The sequence below is a fragment of the Salvia hispanica genome, chromosome 6, assembly GCF_023119035.1.
Source record: "Salvia hispanica cultivar TCC Black 2014 chromosome 6, UniMelb_Shisp_WGS_1.0, whole genome shotgun sequence".
NCBI lineage: Eukaryota > Viridiplantae > Streptophyta > Magnoliopsida > Lamiales > Lamiaceae > Salvia > Salvia hispanica.
In genome coordinates, this window is record NC_062970.1 from 46193746 (window position 1) to 46213404 (window position 19659).

General features: G+C 37.2%; 3 protein-coding genes across 3 annotated transcripts; 1 reads left to right on the forward strand and 2 right to left on the reverse strand.

Moving 5' to 3' along the window:
• Positions 1-1922: 1922 nt before the first annotated feature.
• On the forward strand, positions 1923-7407 carry LOC125197069 (probable disease resistance protein At1g58602). The gene is made up of 3 exons (XM_048095767.1): positions 1923-2032; positions 4555-5312; positions 5589-7407. Exons 2-3 carry the CDS (start codon positions 4559-4561, stop codon positions 7310-7312), a joined length of 2478 nt encoding a protein of 825 aa, XP_047951724.1. The 5' UTR covers positions 1923-2032; positions 4555-4558; the 3' UTR covers positions 7313-7407.
• Positions 7408-10399: 2992 nt separating this feature from the next.
• LOC125195549 (aspartic proteinase A1-like) lies at positions 10400-13252 on the reverse strand. Its single transcript, XM_048093688.1, has 10 exons — positions 13136-13252; positions 12689-12783; positions 12494-12606; positions 11988-12156; positions 11874-11913; positions 11726-11790; positions 11452-11565; positions 11281-11345; positions 10637-10793; positions 10400-10549 (listed from the first exon to the last, which is right to left on the reverse strand). Exons 4-10 carry the CDS (start codon positions 12147-12149, stop codon positions 10400-10402), a joined length of 753 nt encoding a protein of 250 aa, XP_047949645.1. The 5' UTR covers positions 12150-12156; positions 12494-12606; positions 12689-12783; positions 13136-13252.
• Positions 13253-15671: 2419 nt separating this feature from the next.
• LOC125197089 (probable WRKY transcription factor 31) lies at positions 15672-19224 on the reverse strand. The gene is made up of 5 exons (XM_048095791.1): positions 18864-19224; positions 18668-18757; positions 18217-18528; positions 16581-16694; positions 15672-16489 (listed from the first exon to the last, which is right to left on the reverse strand). Exons 1-5 carry the CDS (start codon positions 19149-19151, stop codon positions 15863-15865), a joined length of 1431 nt encoding a protein of 476 aa, XP_047951748.1. The 5' UTR covers positions 19152-19224; the 3' UTR covers positions 15672-15862.
• Between the last annotated feature and the right edge of the window lie 435 nt (positions 19225-19659).

Genomic DNA, 19659 nt, shown 5'->3' on the forward strand with positions numbered 1-19659 from the left:
CGGTCCCACATTAAGTGTCACATTTTGTGTGTGCACATGTGTTATGAAATGTAAAGAAAAGTTGGTTGAATAAGTTAGCGGATTATGGGTCTCATTTATATATATATTAGTTTTATACTACCTCCGTCCCCCAAATTTTGGCACACTTTAACCCGGCACGGGTTTTAAGAAATGTAATGGAAAGTGAGTTGAAAAAGTTGGTGGGATGTGGGTCCTACTTTTAAAGTATTAGTTTTATAATAAAATGTGAGTAAGAATGAGTTAGTGGAATATGAGATCCACTACCAAAAATGATAAAAGTGAAGTGTGTCAAGTTTTCAGGACGGACCGAAATGGTAAACTGTGTCAAAATTTGGGGATGGAAGTAGTAATAAAATGTGAGTAGATTGGTTGGTGAAATGTGAGGTCTACTTATCATTTATGGTAAAAGTGAAATGTGACTCTTATTGTGGGACGGAGTGAAATAGTAATATGTGACACTTATTGTGAGACGGAGGTAGTATTTCATATTTAATGGGATGAGTGAGTATATAAAAGTAGGATTCTACTAACATATTCGGCTCATTTTCTACTATAATTATTAATGTCGTGTTCAGTCAAATGTTCCCTTGTATCGGTGAACGGCGGGGGAGTATTTAAGTCAAAGATAAAATTACTCAAATTGTACAACCTTCGTCCGCTATAGATAGGGGTGGGTCGATACGATATATCGTATCGAAAACGTTGTATCGTGTTTCGTATCGAAAATATCGATATGAAAGAATTTCATATCGTTATCGTATCGAAAGTTTCGATATATCGAATTTCGATAAATCGAACTTTCGATATAGATAATATCAATATCGTTATCGTATCGATATTTCGATATATCGAAATATCGGTATCGTATCAAATACATGAATATCGAAAAATATAATTTCAAAACTGAAAAATAACACAAAAATTAATAAAACTTCAACACAATAAAATAAATAGTGTTCTTATTAGGGTTTCATATATATATTTTCTAAATATATGAATGAATTCATTGGATTAATATATATTTATAATTTTAAACTTCAATATGTATTGAATTTCAATATGTTTCTATATATACCATATATATCGTATATTCGATATAAAACAATATATCGAAAATATCGATATGTATCGTATATTCGATATAAAACGATATATCGCGATATAAAGAAATTCATATTGTTATCGTATCGAAAACTTACGATACGATACTGTATTGTATCGAAAATTACAATACGATACGAGCGATATATCATTTATTCGGTATTTTTCCCATTGTCTCTTTTGCCATTTCACTTGTTTGCGTCAGGCCGTTAGCAGGAGTTTCATTTCGCACTTATTACGAATGGTAAATAAATCTCATATTTTATTAACTAATTTTATTCGCACTTGATAACAAAACGAATACTATACAAAACTCTTCCAATAGTTTCATCAACTTTTTTCACATTTCTCAAAAACTCATACTCCCTCCGTCCCGGCTAAGATGACAAATTTCTTGACCGACACGAAATTTTATGAGTTATTAGTTAAAGTATTTAATTTGAGAGAGAAAAAGTGGGTGTAAATATTAAAATAGAGAGAGAAAGAAAGATGAATATTTTAATAAGAGTGAGAAAAAGTGGTTGGGTATATTAATTGGAGAGAGAAAGTTTCCAAAAAAGAAAATGTGTTATCTTAGTTGAGACAAACTAGAAAGGACAACGTGTCATATTAAGCTGGGGCCGTATTTTACTTGAACTTGGTTGAGAAATAGATCTCACCTCTCACCCACCGAAGACATAGTATATAGTCCCATATATTATTGAACCCAACTGTCTAAGCCAGCTAATCTATACTACTACTATTTTAATTACACCATATAATCATGTGCCATATTAAAGTCAACGAATTTATTGTTCAAAACTCAGAAAGATATACGATCACATCACACGCGCCGACGAAGATCAGGAAAAGAGGCGAATCGAAAAATCAATTCAAGACCGGCAAAGATAAGAAGAAATAATCGAAAAAGGTATTTCATTTTATTTTCTTCGACCATTGTCAATATTTACATGATTTTTTAAATCATTTAATTCAGAAAAATTGTGCGTCATATTCAAGCTTCTAAATAATGCTTTGGGTGAAATGAATTTACTAGATTGACTGACCTCAATAGCATAGAAATCTTAATTACAATATCTTTAGAGTTGGGAACATGCTTTATATTCTTAAGGTTTTTCTGTATTGTGCTTAACCTCCAAAATAGTGGAAGTGGATGTCATGATTTGACGCTGATTGTGTTAATATTGATCTAATTTGATTGTTATGATTTTGTGTTTAGATAATATTATTAATATGGATCCGGATCTAAATGCATTCGTGGACCCTGTGAATCTAGTGAATCTGAATTTCATTTTTGTGTTTCTCAATTTCATCGTAATGAATAAAAAATATTGATTATTTATTTTTTATGAAAAACAGGGCTCATCTTATGAATTGGAAAAATTAATCAAGAATGTAAGAAAACTAATTTTTTTGGATGGTCTGAAAAAAAAGAAAACAATTGGTTATGAATGCATCAGGTATAAAATAAGAGTTCTCTTCTCTCCGATTCAAAACTACTATAACCAATGTTTAAAAATAGAAATGACGAGGGAACCGATAAAGCTATCGGTTCATGGTTTGTTGGCCACATAATCAGCTATTGGATTGAACTATATTTTATATAAATCTATATATCATACAAAAATATTACTTTTTTCTTTTCTTAAAATTATAAATTATTTTTTATTAGTCTGTCTATAAAAAGTATAAACTTTCTAATTTTTGAATAGTTAAATAACACATTATCTCTGCACATAATTTATTTACAACTTACTTCAAGGGACGTCATTACACTGCACTAAGAGCTCACTCTCCACTAAGAGCATCCACATTCATGCTCTTCCCCAAGAGCATGGTTGTGGGTCCGGACCCATATTTATTCATTTTTTAATCTCTGCTCTTCCGCAAGAGCACAACACTTACATCCATGCTCTTCCGCAAGAGCATGCTCAAGGGTCCCACTATTTTATTATTCAATTTAAATAAAAATATTTTCACAATATTAAAACGCATTAAAAATATCCGAAATAATATTACAAATTACTAAAAAAATAAAAATTACATAATTAAAATCGTAAAAATTAAAAATTAGATAATTAAATTCACAAAATTAAAAAAATCCACTACTCGTGGCCGAATTGCCCCCAAATGTGTTGGGTTAGGTCTTCTTGTAGCTCAATGTGGATTTTGGTCTCGCGCATTATGTGTCTTGTTTCGATCCTCTCGCGCAACGGCGAGATAGGCTTCATAGGCGGCATAATATTGTTGATAGTATTCTTGTTATTCACGTTCCGCTTTCGCAATGATATCGTTCATATCCATTTTTGAATTTAGAGAATGTTTGAGTGAGAAGGAAGACGTAGGTGATGAATTGAGTGATAATTTGATGTTAAAATGGATGATGAATGTGTATATTTATAGATGATTTTGAGATTAAATTTTTTTAAAAATTTTCAAAAAGAACGGTATAATACGGCCATATTTTTGGGAATCCGAAAATATTTTTTTATTTTTGCTATTATTTTCAATTTTTTTTTAGAAAAAAGGAAAATGCCAAGGGCTATGCCGTTGGCCAATCATGGAGTGCCACATCAGCCTGCTCAGCGGCACGGCGGTCCTCGATGCATCGAGCAGGGCCGTGCCGCTGGCAAGAGCACAGTTGCGAGCAGGGCTTGCGCCGCGCCAGCGGCACGGCGGTGCTCGTTCCAACGAGCACCGCTGTGCATGCTCTAAGAGCATCTTCAAGGGGAGGGATAAATAGAGAGATAAAGTACTACCATATTTATCTTTTTATGTGAAAAATCATTCTCCAGAGAGGTATTTGAGAAGATATTATAGCTAAAATCTGAAAATGTACAATCCTAACTTAATTTTAGCCAACGTTCAGGAAATAAGATAAAATTGCTCAAGTAAATGTGGTCAATTTATGTTAGTAGACAACCTTTAGTTTTCACAATTCATTTTGGATATTTCACGGCATCAACTCTAGTATAGGAAGGACTATTTTTTTTTTACGAGACACAGTTTACTTTGACTGATATGATATGATAGATTGACATATTCAAACAAGCTCAAAATAATCAATCCACTTTACTACACTAGTAAGACCAAAATACAAATTTAGTCCAAAATATTTACTTTTTGAAGAATAGGTCCATAATAATTGAAAATAATTGAAATGTGACTGAAGTACTCCTGTTTTTTTTACGGTTTCGTCAAAAAATTAACGGTCAACGCTAGTTGCACAGTGGCATGACCATTAGTTTTTTGACGGAACCGTCAAAAAAGGACCACTGCGACATGGATTTCATTTTTGTTATGGACCTGTTTTTCAAAAAAGTGAATGTTTTGGACCAAATTCGCATTTTGGTCATATGTTTAGAACCAAGATTGACCTTTACTCTTATTTACATGGATGCAAAATCTTACAATATTTGTATGTTTTACCAGAAACATGTCGGAGGCAATCATTTTAGGGGTGATACAGAAATTGGAGAGTTTGGTGGTGGAGATGCCCGAACATAAGAATATCATGGAAGAGGTAATAGATGAGTTGAAGATGATGATGGAGTTCTTGAGAGACAAGGAACCGGGAGAAAGGAGCAAGCTAAATAATTTGCTAGCTGACTTTGCCGGGTTGGCAGCAAGCATCGTAAGTAGCATTTATGAGTTCTTGTACTACGTTTATGATGGGGTGCCAGGAAATGGGCCCCGAGATCAGTTCAGGGAGATAAAAAAGCGCATGATGGAGTTAGAAGTTGGTGAGGAGCCGAGCAAAGAACAAAGCGTTGGAGACAAAGGTATTGTGGTGGGCTTGGAGAAAGACGTGCAACGACTTGTTAGTAGAGTGATTCTTAGAGAAAACTCGGAACGTTTAACTTCGTGTATCAAAGGCATGATTGGTTCAGGAAAGACAACTCTGGCTAGACAAGTATACGACCATCCGGCCATCATTGAAAAATTCAAACATCGTGCATGGATTAGCCTTTTCAAAGGCTCAAGTATGAGGGAGGTGTATGTGGGACTGCTACAGCAGTTGGTGGAATCTGATGGAGATTCCTTGTTGTTGGAGGAAATGGACAATCATAGTCTTATACATATGCTTCACCAACATATAAAAGGAATGATACCATATTTCATAGTTGTCGACAACCTGCCACAAGGAGTGAGGTTCTTCGAGACTTTCTTCTTCAGAACACTCCCACGAGGTATGATAGTCTTTATTTCATATCTTAGAATTAATATGTTTGGTTGTGAAATTGTCGTTTTCATTCATCACTAAACCTAATCTTGGCTGGTAGAGCATGGTATCTAGTTTGGATAAAATGTGTACTTAAGGAAGGGATCTAAACTTTAACAATCGTGGACGGCCTAAAAATTGACTGACCCTATCAAATTGTCTAATAATCCAAATTTCACAGTTCAGTATGTAGCCTTCTGAGTTTTACTTTCTGCATTAAGTTCTTAACAAGGTAAATATTCAGGTCATGGATGTAGATTGTTGTTCACCAGTCGCTATCTGATTAATGAAGAATTCTTTTATACTCATGAGATGAAATCTTTGGATTCTGATCAGAGCTGGCAATTGTTTATAAATAAAATTGATAAATTTACAAGTTCTGAGAACAAATTCTCAAAGGAGTTGGAGAGGAAGGGCAGAGAGATGTTGAAAAAATGTTGGGGTTTGCCAATAGCTATAATAGATGTTGCACGGCAGAAAGCAAAACAAAGACTTTTAGGGAGGGAATGGGAAGAGCTTTTTGATTCAATTGATTTCGGAGAAATATTGAAGTTTTTGGAACCGATGTATCAGGAATTGGATGAAGAAATGAAGCCATATTTCTTGCACATGTCACTTTTTAAGGAAAATGTAATAATGAGGCAAGAAAAGTTGGAACAGATTTGGGCAGCAAGTGGATTAAACACACAGAGTTTTGCATATGGTTTATATAGACAATCCATTATTGAAGTCGTGCACCCATACCCACCAAAATATGAGGTGAAAAGGTGCCGAATTCATCCTCTGCTACACATGTTATCCATCATGAAGGCAGAGGAGGAAATGGGCCTTGAGATCCTAAGCTTTAATGGGAATAATCGACCCTCACAGAATCCTTGTCATCGAGTTCTCCAATGTGGCAGAGAAAAGCTTAACCACTCTCATAATCAAGACAAACATCTTGTTTCTCTCATCTTACATGGAGGTGGTCGCTACTTGAATGATGTTAGCCCATCTTATTGGGAGAGTTTTGAACAACTCAAAATACTCGACATGGACGATTTTGGTGTGAAAATTTTATCAGATTTTATCGGCACATTGATTGGGTTAAGGTATATGGGATTGAGAAACAACTACATACAAAAGATCCCACCATCGTTGGGCGGCTTGAAAAAGCTTGAGGTTCTCGATATAGCTCTGAACTTTATGGTGGAGGTACCGGATATTATCAAGGAAATGAGTAGCCTTCATCATCTCTACATGTCTGATGTGATTTGCCCGAAGCCTTTGGAAATAGACGCACTAGAGAATCTTGAAACTCTGACCTACATCTCTATTCATGATTGGAAATATGAGGTCTCGGGTTTGAAGAAGATGACTCAATTCATTAAATTGGGTATTAAAGAAGTTGATGAAAACTCGGATGTAAGCAGGCTCTTTGCGTCACTAACTCAGTTTAACGGGCTTCGTCACCTTATCTTGAGAGGGTTTCGTCTCAGAAGCATGCCGTGTTTGGAGGGGATTGGTGTTCTGTGTTGGCTCAGTGAACTCAAACTGGACGGGCTCTTATCTAGGCTACCAAGTGCCGATAATTTACGCCATATTAAATACTTGACTTTGGTGAATACTTGTCTTGATGAAGACCCTATGCCAATACTGGAGAAGTTGTCCTGCCTATGCCGCCTCAAACTGCAGAATGCATATATTGGTCGAGAGATGATCATTCAGCCCAACGGGTTTCCAGAGCTTCAAGTCCTTCGCATCAATGAGTTGTGGAATCTTAGTAAAATTCAAGTCGGAGAAGGTGCAATGTCAGGTCTTGGACAACTAGAAATCATGAACTGTCCACATGTGGAGAACCTCCCCGAAGAGTGTGAGTCAATGAAGTATTTGAAGAAGTTTAAAATGGTGACAACCAAAGACATTGCAAGAAAGATCAGGAATTTAGACATAATCTCCAAAATAGTGGAAGTAGATATTAGTCCATAATTTGAAGTTACAATTTCATTTTTTGGTGTAATATTCCTACCATTTGGCGTTCCGCAGCCAATTTATAATCATCCGAAACAGACAAAAAAACTGTCAATGGCTACCATTTATATATATTGAGTATTGACTAATGCTCAAAATTGGTCTTTTACTTTAATACAAATCTTTTTTTCGGTCCTGCACTTAAAGCATGTCCTTGGGAAAGGTAATGTCGTATGATTACAATATTAGTCTTTTTTTTTTGTATAAAAATCATTCTATAAGGTATATTTGAGAAGATATTACATCATCTGTCCCATAAAAATATAGATAATGGGTATGGCACAAGAATTAAAATAAAATTGGTAAAGTAAGAGAGAATAAGAGAAAAGATAGGGTAATGTAAGAGAGAGAAGGAGAATAATAGGTAAAATAGTGTTAGTGGATAATGGGACCTCCATTATTAAATTGATATAATTTTATAAAAAATGAAATGCTCATATTTTGTGGAACGGATGAAAATGAAAAGTGCACATATTTTTATGGGACGGATGGAATATATTATAAGTCTTGGAATGCATCTTATATATATATATATTTTTTTTTTTTAAATGATTTACCTTTACTATATACTCCACATCCCTTTGGAAATTTGTTATTTTTTGGAACCTTTTTGAAAAGATAAATAGATTGTATATCTTTTCTATATATTTTACCCATCAAAATTCTCCTAGTAGCTTTTGTCTTTGGTGCCGTACAATAATGAATTGGTCCAATTTTAAACTCCAAACGGAAGTGATCTATGGCACGAAGATTAAGAAATTGGGTTGAAAAGTAGGATAAAGGAATAAAGTAGGAAAGATAAAGGGAGAATAAAGTAGATGATGGAATAAAATAAAAGTGATTGGACATTTTATTTTATACTCCCTCCGTCCACGAAAAATAGGGCACATTTGTCATTTTTGGTTGTTCACGAAAAATAGGGCACATTAAAAAAAAGAAAGTTTTCAACAACTTCTCTTCCTTTTTTTCTCTTCTCTCTTACTAATAATATGGACCTCACATTCCACTAACACTGCCCTAAACCCTAGACCATAAACCCTCCTCTCTTACTTTTTTCCCTTCTCTCTTACTTTACCAATTCTGCATTAAAACCCGTGTCATTCATAAAATGCCATATTTTTCGTGGACGGAGGGAATATTAAAAAAAGAAATGACTAAAAGGGATTAAACATACCCAGGAATCGATGAGGTGAAAAGGGATCTCATTAATTCTCTACTACACATGCTATCCATAAAAAAAGCAAAGGAAGAAATGGGTTTTGAGATCTTAAGTAGCAATGGAAATAGTAGACCCTCTCCGAACCCTCGCTGAGGAGCTTGGAAAGAGTTGAGGTTCTCGATATTGCTCTGAACTTTATGGTGGAGGTGTCGGATATTATATTTATCGGACACCTTTGGAATTAGATGCGCTACATAATCTTATTACCCTAACCTACTTCTCGATTTATGATTGGACATGTGAGATCTCAGGCTTGGAGACGATGACACCGGAGAAATTGGGCATTGAGGATGTTGATGAAAACTTTGATGTAGGCAAGCTCTTTGCATCACTAGCTATCATAAAGTCCCTTAGGCACCTTATCTTGAGAGGGTTTCGTTTTAGAAGCATGTCGTGTTTGGACGAGATTCGTGATGTATATACAGTCTACATACTCAGAATAGATGGGCTCTTATCTAGGCTACCCAGTGCCAATAAATTCCCTTCATTTATTAAGAACTTGACTTTGGTGAATACTTGCCTTGATGTAGACCCAATGCCATTGCTAGGGGAGCTGCGCTCCCTTGAGCGCCTCAAACTGAGTAATGCATACACCGGTGAAAAAATATCACTCCGAACCATCTGGAAGCCGTTACCCAAGCTTCAATTCTGGTGCATCAAAGAGCTGTGGAATTTGAGAGAGATTGAAATCCCAGTGTGTACTGTTAAATTCTCCAAATTATTATCCCACATCGGCTGATGATCCTAGCTTCTCTATATAAGTGTGGATAACCCTCCCCCTTATAAAGCGCCTTTTAAGAGGCGAGTGGCCCTTTTCTAATATGATATCCAGAGCGGGCCCAAGTCGATAATGGTTTCTCTTTATCTCTTGTCTTGTCTACCCACGTGATGGAAGTCCGATGTATCATTCCGGCCCACACGTGAGGGGGCATGTTAAATTCTCCAAATTATTGTCCCACATCGGCTTGGTGATGATCCTAACTTCTCTATATAAGAGTGGCCCATTTCTAATATGTACATTGTCAAATCTCACGCATCTAGAGATTAAAAACTGTCCACATCTAGAGACCCTCCCAGAGATTGGAACGGTGGTGTTGCAGAAGCTGAGGATGCTTGAAATGGTAACAACCAAACACATTGCGACAAAGATCAGAAGTTCGGGCCTAACCTCCTCAATATTGGAAGCGGATATCAGTCCATAACTTGCATGGCTTACAATGCATGAATTCGCTATTTCAACATTTTGTTTTACTGTTTCACTTGTTATGGAGACGATTGTACTATTACTCGCATAATAAACCAAACAAATGTTGGAGTTTCTTTGTTTCAGTAGTTAGGATTTGATATGTTTTTTAATTGTTTTGGTAGTTAGGATTCTCATTCTGACAATTTATCAAACACGGAGTGAGTAGTAACCGTTTTCTTTCATCACAGTTTCGTATTATTCTTGTTGGCAATTGAAACTAAAAAATATATCATATAAACATATAACTATCCCACATCAGTGTCAAGAGAAGACTGAAACTAGTATATAAGTCTCATGGACCTCTCCTCCTATCACCAATTAGTTTTAGGATGGAACCCATGGATTTCTATCGATTCTCATCATGTCGATTAATCAAACAAATACAGTGGATGGAAAGGAATAATTCTTGGCAGGAACTGTATATTTTACGTATATGCTTACACACAAAGTTTAAATTATTCAATTTACAGAATTACATGAGCGGAATAAACTCAAGCAAGTACACATATATATTTGTCACTTCAAACATTCATGAAAGTTTAAATTAGATTTCAGAAACAGGAATGCATTTTAAGCAGCTTCAGCGAAACCAACCGGGGATGTATCGAACCTGTTCCGGGGTGAGAGCAAATTTTTTGCCACCAATGGTAAAGGAAACATTGGGCATCGAAGAAAGAGCATTGCAGTCGACAGATGATTCACCCATCGGGCTGGGAAGCCGATCACAGAGCTATAGGTTTTAAAAGCAATGATCAGAGCATAAAAGGAGAAAATGAGGAGGAAAACATTTCCAGAAAAGATTGAATTTTGATTCTACCTGATTAATATAGTCCAGAATCATCTCTTGTGTTTGGTTCCGTTTGAGTTGATTTTGCATCCACACGACTGCCATTTCACAAACCGAGCACATTTCATCACCGAGGCCGTGTGATTCGCTGTTACTTTCCTTGTCCACCACACTCTCGATAAGCATACTGAACACAGTTTCGCAAATAACTCGTGTCAACCAACAAAAATTTTGAACGAAGATAATAGCATCAAACCACCAAAGTTAAACACAATGAACAAGGAGTGTTTTATATGGTGCGATAGTTATTCGATCTTTTTTATCTATATTATAATTATAATTGAGATTATTGTCATTTAAATCATCTGATCTAATAACTTCTGAAAGTGGAATAATCACAACTTTTCAATTCTTCACAATTGTCTGAAAATGATCAAAACCACACAAAAATAGAATGACGACGTCCAGCCTAAAACAACGTTGTTTTGTTGGCACATCATATTTGATTTCGTCATTAATTTTGATTTTGACCATTGTGTGACAATTGCGAAAAATTGAAAAGTCATGCTTTTATATTCCACTTTCAAAAGTACGACATTGTGCGGAAGTCGACACAAATTTGTGACTTAAATGGCAATCATCCCATCATAAGTCGAGCGTGAAATGGTACTGACCTAACATCTCGAGTGCCATCGAAGGAGCACAGACCAACCTGGGAGCAGATCTTCTTAGGTTCATCCTGTAAATAGCAACACGAAGAAAAGTTATAGAAATACAATATTCTGCAAATTTATCAACTGGATTCAGAATTGCGAGTCGGTAAGGGGAATCAGAGCCTCACTCACCTCAGACAACAACATTTCCAATATGGTTTGTCCATAAACAGAAACGACAGACTTGCATTCCTGGCTTACAACCCCGGAAGCTCCGATTTCATGATTAATGAGAGTGATCACAGTCTGAACATAGAATTTTAGCAAGTTAGCCAAATTTTAGGATCGAAAATATGCAACAAAATTCTGATTCCCAAATGTCTAGCCTAAGACACATTATCATCGGCCAATTCAATCTCAAGTGAAATACATATTTTAGGTCTACTAAGTAACTAGGAGTACGTACAGTCGGTCCAGTCAGCAATGAAGTTCCAGAATCTGCGATGGCCGAGCATCCGCCAGCGCAAAATCCTACAAGCTTTAAAGATTAGCTCATAGACCATCGAAAAATCGAATACAGAATCATAAAGTCATATAATGATTTCATAAGCCACCTGTTGATTCCCCACCAATGAGAACGTCGCCCATGTCGAACTGAACAAAACAGAGAGAATTTAGCTTGAAGTGGGGAAACGATTGCAAGTATGCGAAGAGGGTTAGAAGGACACCTGCCAATAACCCTTCTGAGTGACGGGAACATAGGTGTGCTCGCCCTTGAAATGGTTAGGATCGACGCCACCAAAAACGAGCTCACCGCCATCTTCTTCGTTACCACCACGATTAAACCAAAATGAGAAAACCGGGTCCTTCACAAGGCCTTGATTCACCATGTTGTACCTGATATTGCACGAATATTGACAGAGAACTTTAAAATGGTTGGAAAATGACTTCATGGGAATCAACTACAGTGTTCTTAGGCATTACTCAATGAGTTCACAGTGATATAGTTTCAACATCGACCAGAAAACATGATAAAGAGTATCCCAATTTAAGCTTTCTGTCTTATCCCATCGCAGATAAATTAAGACTCTAAAGAGTCTGCTGAAACGTCGTTCTCAATTCCCACTACATACAGAAAATACATTTATACATACATACCCTACTTCTCGAGTATTAAAGACTTGTAGTGAATTAAGAAGCGGCTTTGAGTGTCTATGCTTGTGTTTGTGCATACCAGACAGGAACGGCATTGCCAACAGAAATTTCCTGGAATCCAAGTCCGAGAATGCCATCAAACTTAGCTGCCAAGAATGTGATGCCGGGTTCTTTGGTAGCTTCAATAAATTCCTAACAAGACAAAGATTTTATATGTTAAATCAGGAAAATCTCGAAAATAATCCCTACTTCTTTCGTTGTTTCCTAGAAATACCTGATCTTTTACAGTAAGGTCACCAATCTGAACATTATCTTCGCTGAAAAACCCGGAGATAGATCCAGTTCCATACTGAATCGCAGCAGATTTACCTTCACCAAACAACGACCACATATGAAATCTCAAACGACAAAACATACTACAATTCTTATATACAACAGAAATCCATTAGATGAGACGAGAATTACATTGAAACTATTCAGCATAGCTTATGAATTTGCATTTTTTGTAGTCAATGAGAATATCCCATATTATTCATGTGATGCAAACTAAAATCTACATATATTTTCATTCTCAATCTCAAACAATCACCATCACAAAGATCGTACCGCCCACATCAAAACGAAGTTATCCAAAACAATCATCATAGATGCATTAGCTACAGTTCATACACGGCATATATAGTTAAACACGGATCAGCAGTCGAAAAATCATTAAGCATACCATTCTTTTTGTAGGTGCTTGAATGGCTCGACTTGTACTTCGAATGGAAAAGGCAAGCAACCTGGATCGATTACACGCACAAAATACTTAAAGAACACATAAACAAGGTTGAATACAACAGGGGTGGGAATACGGGTATCTGTGGATATCCGATCCGAAAAACTGGATATCCAAATCCAAAAATCATCTAAATGTCTATCCAAAACCCGACCCGATATATATTTGGGTACTCCAATATCCGCCCCAGGTATGCATACCCGACGTATTGGGTACCCAAATACCCAACTCTTTACATGTGTTAATAACTAATAAAAAAAATCAATTTTTTATATTAATATAAATATAGAAATATTTAAATTGACTAATATTTTTAATGTTGCATTTATTTTGTAGTATAAAACTTAAAAAAAAGGTCACTTTTATTTTAAAGTATACGATTATATTTGTGGGGATTGGTTATGTAATATGTAAGTAAAATAATAAAAGTTACGCATTTAATTAAATTGTAGAAGCAGCCAATAATATAATTCAAAAGTCAAAATAATTATTCCAAAGGATGAATGCGAGGTGAGAGTTTGGAGAAGTCATGACCTAGAGTAAGAGAGATTGACTTATTTATATAAATTTAGAGAAAGTTAACCTAGTAAGTTGTAATTAGTAAATAAATTAGCTCAGCTCTTGAACCTCAAAATGGCTAAACCTAATTTAAAAAATTCTTTAAATAATAAATTGGATATTCGGGTAATACCCAATACCCATTCGGGTTACCTAATACCCAATTTATCTTAAATTTCAATATCCAATCTCATACCCAATCCCATAAAATTGGATATTGGGTATCCAATATCCACCAAATATCGGATTATGTACGGGTAAACCCAATACCCAATATCTGTATTCTCACCCCTAGTTACTCCAACACAAAAAAAAATCACATTCTCATCTATTATCTATACTATCATCATCTACATTCTCTCATCTTTTTTCCTCATACTCTATCATCTAAATTCCCACCACACTACACAATGTCCAGCTCTGGCGATCACCCCTCCGGCAATCGCGGTTGGAACCACGATTGGTTCGACTCTGAGGCCGGATATAGTCTGGAAACCCAATTTACGGCCCCTCCTCAAATCCAAGGTTCGCAAGCTCCGGGTGGCTACCGTCCTTACCCGGTGCACGACCTAAACGCCCCCGGGTTCGGGTGGGAACCCGAACCCGGATCGGGAGGGAGCAACAGCTCTACTCCTACTCCTACTTCTGGTCCTACTCCTCCTGTTCGTGGCACCCGCACCCCGTATACTCCGGATGAGATGATGGCGATGTTCAAAGCCTACTTGGCAGTCTCCGAAGATCCGGACGTCGGCACGAACCAAACCGGGGAAACTTATTGGTGGCGCATCACTCGCCTCTACAATGAAACCCGGCCGGAGGGAACCATATATCGCAATGATAGTATGGTTCGCAATTGCATGTTCAGATGCAACGAGGCAATCGGGAAGTTTCAGGGGATTTACCTCCAGGAAGAGCGGTCGGCGGGGAGCGGCACGAACGAGCTCGACATCATCAGTGCCGCCTTGGTGACCTACCAACGGGAGAAGTTCAAACCGTTCAAGTACCTCGATTGTTGGCAGGAGGGGCGCCTACATCCGAAGTATAGGGGTGGCATAGTAGCATCCTCCTCCAGCTCCTCCAGCAAACGGTCGAGGTCGGTAGCTCTATCCTCCTCCGATGATGTGGCTACCCAGCTTGCCGGAACTAACTTGGGTAGCCCCGACGCTGGCCCAAGCGGTTCCCGCCGGCCAGTCGGAAGGAAGAAGGCGACGACCACCCGCCGCCGCGCCCCGACTCCATCCGCCGCCGCCGCCCCGCTCCCTTTGTGCCTCCTCCACCCCCGACCAACTCGTTGTGGTACAATCGCTCATAATATATTGTCCTATCTATCTATGTTGATACGATTATATACTTCTACAAAGAAACGAAATGAGTCACTGAGATAATTTCTTCTCAAAAACTAAGGAAGTAGGGACTGCAGCAACAAATAATATATTTTCAGCATATCCATTAAGTCAAGACTTCGGGTCATCTAATATAAGTACAAATGTATACTACATGATAAGTACGAAGAAAATATAACAAGTTGGACAATGATCAAGTTGTTATAGCAAGTCATATGAAATTACATAATTGAGTTGGACAATGATCCTTGATCAAGTTGTATAAACCGCGTAAATGCTTTCACCAATGATTCTAGAAAATCAAGACATTATAATTGACTCCAATACTTGACTTCAATTTATGGAAACGACTTGAATGATAACAAAAATATACGAGGACAAAATAAAAATTTACCAACTACATGAAACATGCCAAAGTGAGAGAATATGATTGAATATTTGATTTGTTTCATTTAAATTTTCTTCATACTCATTTGGCTCCATATGAGAATAATACAAATAGCATTGACAAAAATCTCCAAGAATTGAAAATACTAACACACGCTATCCTCAAATTTCTCAATATGTACAAAAATGCTAACATCTTTCCTCTATAAATTTTATTGCTATTATACATCTAACAATATATACATACATTATTCAAAATTTAAAGAAAATAAAATAAAATGAAGAGCACAATTTAATGTTTTTGAGTTTTGTATCTATTGTAAGGAAGCAAACATAATTAATAGAAATGAATAAAATGAGGGGTGTGCTTTGGCCGTTGTTGTTATTGCTCGTTGTTGTGGTTGTTGCTGTCGTTGCCGTTATTGGGGCTCGGTCCGCCACCTATAACCGAGGAGATCGCGGCCGCTAGAGCGGCCGCGAAATTCGGGTCCGTTGCTAGAGCATTCACGGCTTCACTCAAATGATTCTGCTGATGCAGCGGCGATGGATGATCGTGGGGCCCTTGATTGAGCTCCGGCGAGGACATTTGTAGGCCGGAGAATTTGGATTGGTTGTACAAGGCCTGGTTGAAGATCTGCGGGAGAAAGGCGGCCGCGGCCGCGGAGCTTCCCGCGGCCGTGGACGGATTGAGGAAGGAGAGGGGGAATTGGTTGGAGGGTTTGGCTAATTGGAGAGGGTCGGGTGATTGTGTAAGGTCTAGTGTGATGGTTGGGAATGGGGCCGAGGCAGAGATTGTGGCCGGGGCCGAGATCGGGCCGGGGAGGAGGGTTCTAGCAAGGAAATTCGAGTTCATTATGCCGTCGGCGCTCGGCATCGAGCCGGAGAGGAGCATTCTCGCGGCGGAGGATGTGGTCGACGCCATGGCCATGGCGGTCGGGGGCAATGGGTGGTTGTGGTTTCCCTCATAGGTTGTTATGAGGATGGTCGTGTCGTCCGCGCATCGTTGGACCTAAGAGATATGGAATAGTGTTTAGGTTTCTATTTGACGATATCGGTGATATTGTCGAAATAGGAGATGAGATACGAATGTCGGGACATACCTGTTTTCGGACAGGGCAAGCCACGCCCATCGTGCAACGATAGTATGCACGAGGGCATGGATTGCCCTTAGCCAACTTCTGCCCGTACTTGCGCCATTGGCATCCATCCGTGATCTTTAAGAGAGAGAAATTTAATTATGTGTTTGATATATTGGATTTGGAGGGTAAGATTTGGAAATTCATCACCTAAACTTTTTCACATTTATGATATTTTAAAGTTCAAAATTGATATTTGTGCATTTGCCAAAAAAAATATTTTGGTCCTACACATAATATGTACTATTATCCTATAGTCGGAGACTGTGCTTTGGTCCATATTTAACGATTTCGTAATAAATTAACGGCCAACCGCGTTTTGACGTAATCGATGAGTTAAATATGGACCAATACATATTGTCTAGAACCAAAAGCTAACACACTTAAATATCTGGAACAAATAGATTTTGTGCAGATATAAGGGACCAACTCTAGACTTTAAAACACGGTTGATTGTTAAAAATTGATGAAAATATGATCCAAAACACATTGTTTTAGACCCCCCCCTCCCGCCCCACACACACATAAAGAGAGAGAGAACTTTAGTCAAAATTTGGTAACACGAACTTAAAACTTGGTCACAAGAATCAAGAATGTGAAATTCTGACGAAATTTGAGAGAAAATTTAAACTCAGGTAATACACACGATATTGTCATTTACTGCAGTTAAAAGTGACGCCGAATCTTATATTGTACAGTTTGCCACCTACATAATTTGATGTCACATTGATTCAATTTAGGGAAAAATCAGACACGTACAAATTCTCTACAATGCGTAACTTCATGATATTAGCGACCAAGTTTAGGTTCATGGAAAATATCAAATTTTGGCTAAAGTTTGTAATTTTAAGAATAGTACTTATGGAAACATAATACTCCCTCTGTTTGCAAAAATAGTCTCACTTCTGAACGGCATGAATTTTTAATGTGTAATTGCTAAAATATGAAAATAAAGAAAAAAAAAAGACAAGTAAAATAAGAGAAAATAAGAAAAATTACAATAATAGAAATAAAGACTAATTTTGATGTACAAACTAAAATAAAAATTATTACTCTATGATCTCATTATAACTTAAAACATAAAGAGCTATATAAGGCATATACAAAATATTCACTTAAAAGTCAATGTCAAATATAGTTAATTTTATCAAATAATTTTTAGTTAAAAATTTATATCAATTAATTAATTTTACCACACCTAACTCCAAATCCATTGTAACAAACACAAAGATTCACTAAGAATATTTCATCTTGATCCATCAAATGCTTTATATTTGACTGGTGTGGGTTTTAAAAGATTGTATAATGGTGTGGGTTTTAAAAAATTGTTTAATTATGTGAATGAAAATGGGGAAAATAAGTTAAAGAAGTATGGATCCAACTTAAAAAGTGAGTTAGTTGAAAATGAGTATCATCTCATTAGAGAAAGAACTTTTAAAATGAAAAGTTTTTATTTTTAGGAAACAGATTAAAAAAGAAAGACTTTATCTTTAAAAAATAGATGGAGTAGAGTCTAAGGTCACTTATTAAAAAGTGTAAATGTGAAATAAGATATTTATTGGGTTTGTCCAAATGTATTGAGTAAGTAAAATATACATACCATAGTGGCCTCGGACCTAGCACGGACCGAGACACGGGCCTTCCTCATAGTAGCCTCAGTGGCCTGATCGGCGCTTCTCGGAGAGTGTGCGAGCTTCTGAGCCTTGCTCTCTAAACACCGTTCGTGATCACCCACGACATCTTTTTCGTGGACATCCCGACTAGTTTGCCCTTCGGGCGGGGACAACGAACCCTCCTCGTAACCCCCGGACGCCATTTGATGCAACATATATTCCTTCAAACGAGCATTCTCCGACTTCAAACAATCATTCTCCGAATTCAACCTCTCCATTTCCGCTTGAAGAAACGCCACCTTGTACCAACACAATTCAAATTCATCTAAGATTTCACCATCAAAAATGACAACTTCTTTTTCAATAGTACTATATATTAACATAAAATTAAGATTTTTAGCTAACAACTTCTTTAGCCTAGAAGGAGACTCAAATCACCTCGATTTTCGCTCTTTTGCTCTCCGGAATCGAGCACCCCCCATCCTCGACTCCCGACTCATCACTCCCCGTCGTAAGATGCAATCCGATCTTCCGGAAGAAAAAAAATTAATCAAAATCACAAAAAATTTTAAAAAAAAAAAAAAAAAAAAACTTCAAAATCAACAATTTTTTTTAAAAAAAAGATAGAACATACATTAACTCCTCCTCTTAACTTGTCCATCCCTTTCTCCTCCTCCTCATCGTCGTCTTCGCGGCCACAGCCCTCTTTCTTCTCGGGGAATAATTCCATCACGTCGAGAACCTTCCTCTTCCCGCGATCCTCAGAGGCGCAGACCGGAAACTCAATGGTGTCCGGAGCCTCCATTTGAGGCGAAATGTGGTGGATTCTGAGCTGATGAGAGTGGAAGAGGGTTTTTCTGTGATGAAACAGTCTGATGAGACTGTGATCTGGATCAAAGGAGAGTCCACCTTGTGTGGCCATTTTATTCTTGATGGAACAGATAGAGAAAATTAGATGGGCAAAGTCTTTAGAGATAGCCAAAGACTCGGCTACAAATTTGGAAGGTTGAGACTAGTGAATGAAGACCAAATATAAGGGTACAAGAATGACTATTTATTTCTTGATATTTCTTATTTTATTCCAACATCAGCACCGGGCCACGTGCTCCACGTATCACGTACTGATACGTGTGCGTGGAATTGGGGTAGGTGTATTTTTTTGATGTATTATTTTTTAAAAAAAATCGACATCTGCGCATGTAGTGATACGTGTGCTGATGTTGATTTTGTGTGGATGGAAATATTTGTTTGAAATTGAGGATTTCTTGGAGATTAATTGGAATAGGGTTCTAGATTTGTTGGGGAGAGAGAATTGATTATTGGGGGATTGGGTCTAAATTCGTCTAAACTCTATAGTCATTGCCATAGAATGCTAAATTTTGGTTTATTGTTGTAAATAAAAAAGAGTGGAAGTTAATTTAGATCTAGGA

What these genes read in the sequence shown, in the direction of transcription:
- LOC125197069 (XM_048095767.1), top strand. Translation starts at nt 4,559, where the DNA reads ATGTCGGAGGCAATCATTTTAGGGGTGATACAGAAATTGGAGAGTTTG. An exon ending in CTTCAGAACACTCCCACGAG is followed by an intron (nt 5,313 to 5,588) that starts GTATGATAGTCT and finishes GTAAATATTCAG; the next exon opens with GTCATGGATGTAGATTGTTG.
- LOC125195549 (XM_048093688.1), bottom strand. Translation starts at nt 12,149, where the DNA reads ATGGTGAATCAAGGCCTTGTGAAGGACCCGGTTTTCTCATTTTGGTTT. An exon ending in CTCAGAAGGGTTATTGGCAG is followed by an intron (nt 11,914 to 11,987) that starts GTGTCCTTCTAA and finishes TGTTTTGTTCAG; the next exon opens with TTCGACATGGGCGACGTTCT. An exon ending in TTCTGGACTATATTAATCAG is followed by an intron (nt 10,550 to 10,636) that starts GTAGAATCAAAA and finishes TAAAACCTATAG; the next exon opens with CTCTGTGATCGGCTTCCCAG.
- LOC125197089 (XM_048095791.1), bottom strand. Translation starts at nt 19,151, where the DNA reads ATGGCCACACAAGGTGGACTCTCCTTTGATCCAGATCACAGTCTCATC. An exon ending in AGTTAAGAGGAGGAGTTAAT is followed by an intron (nt 18,758 to 18,863) that starts GTATGTTCTATC and finishes TTCTTCCGGAAG; the next exon opens with ATCGGATTGCATCTTACGAC. An exon ending in GCAAAAGAGCGAAAATCGAG is followed by an intron (nt 18,529 to 18,667) that starts GTGATTTGAGTC and finishes TGTTGGTACAAG; the next exon opens with GTGGCGTTTCTTCAAGCGGA.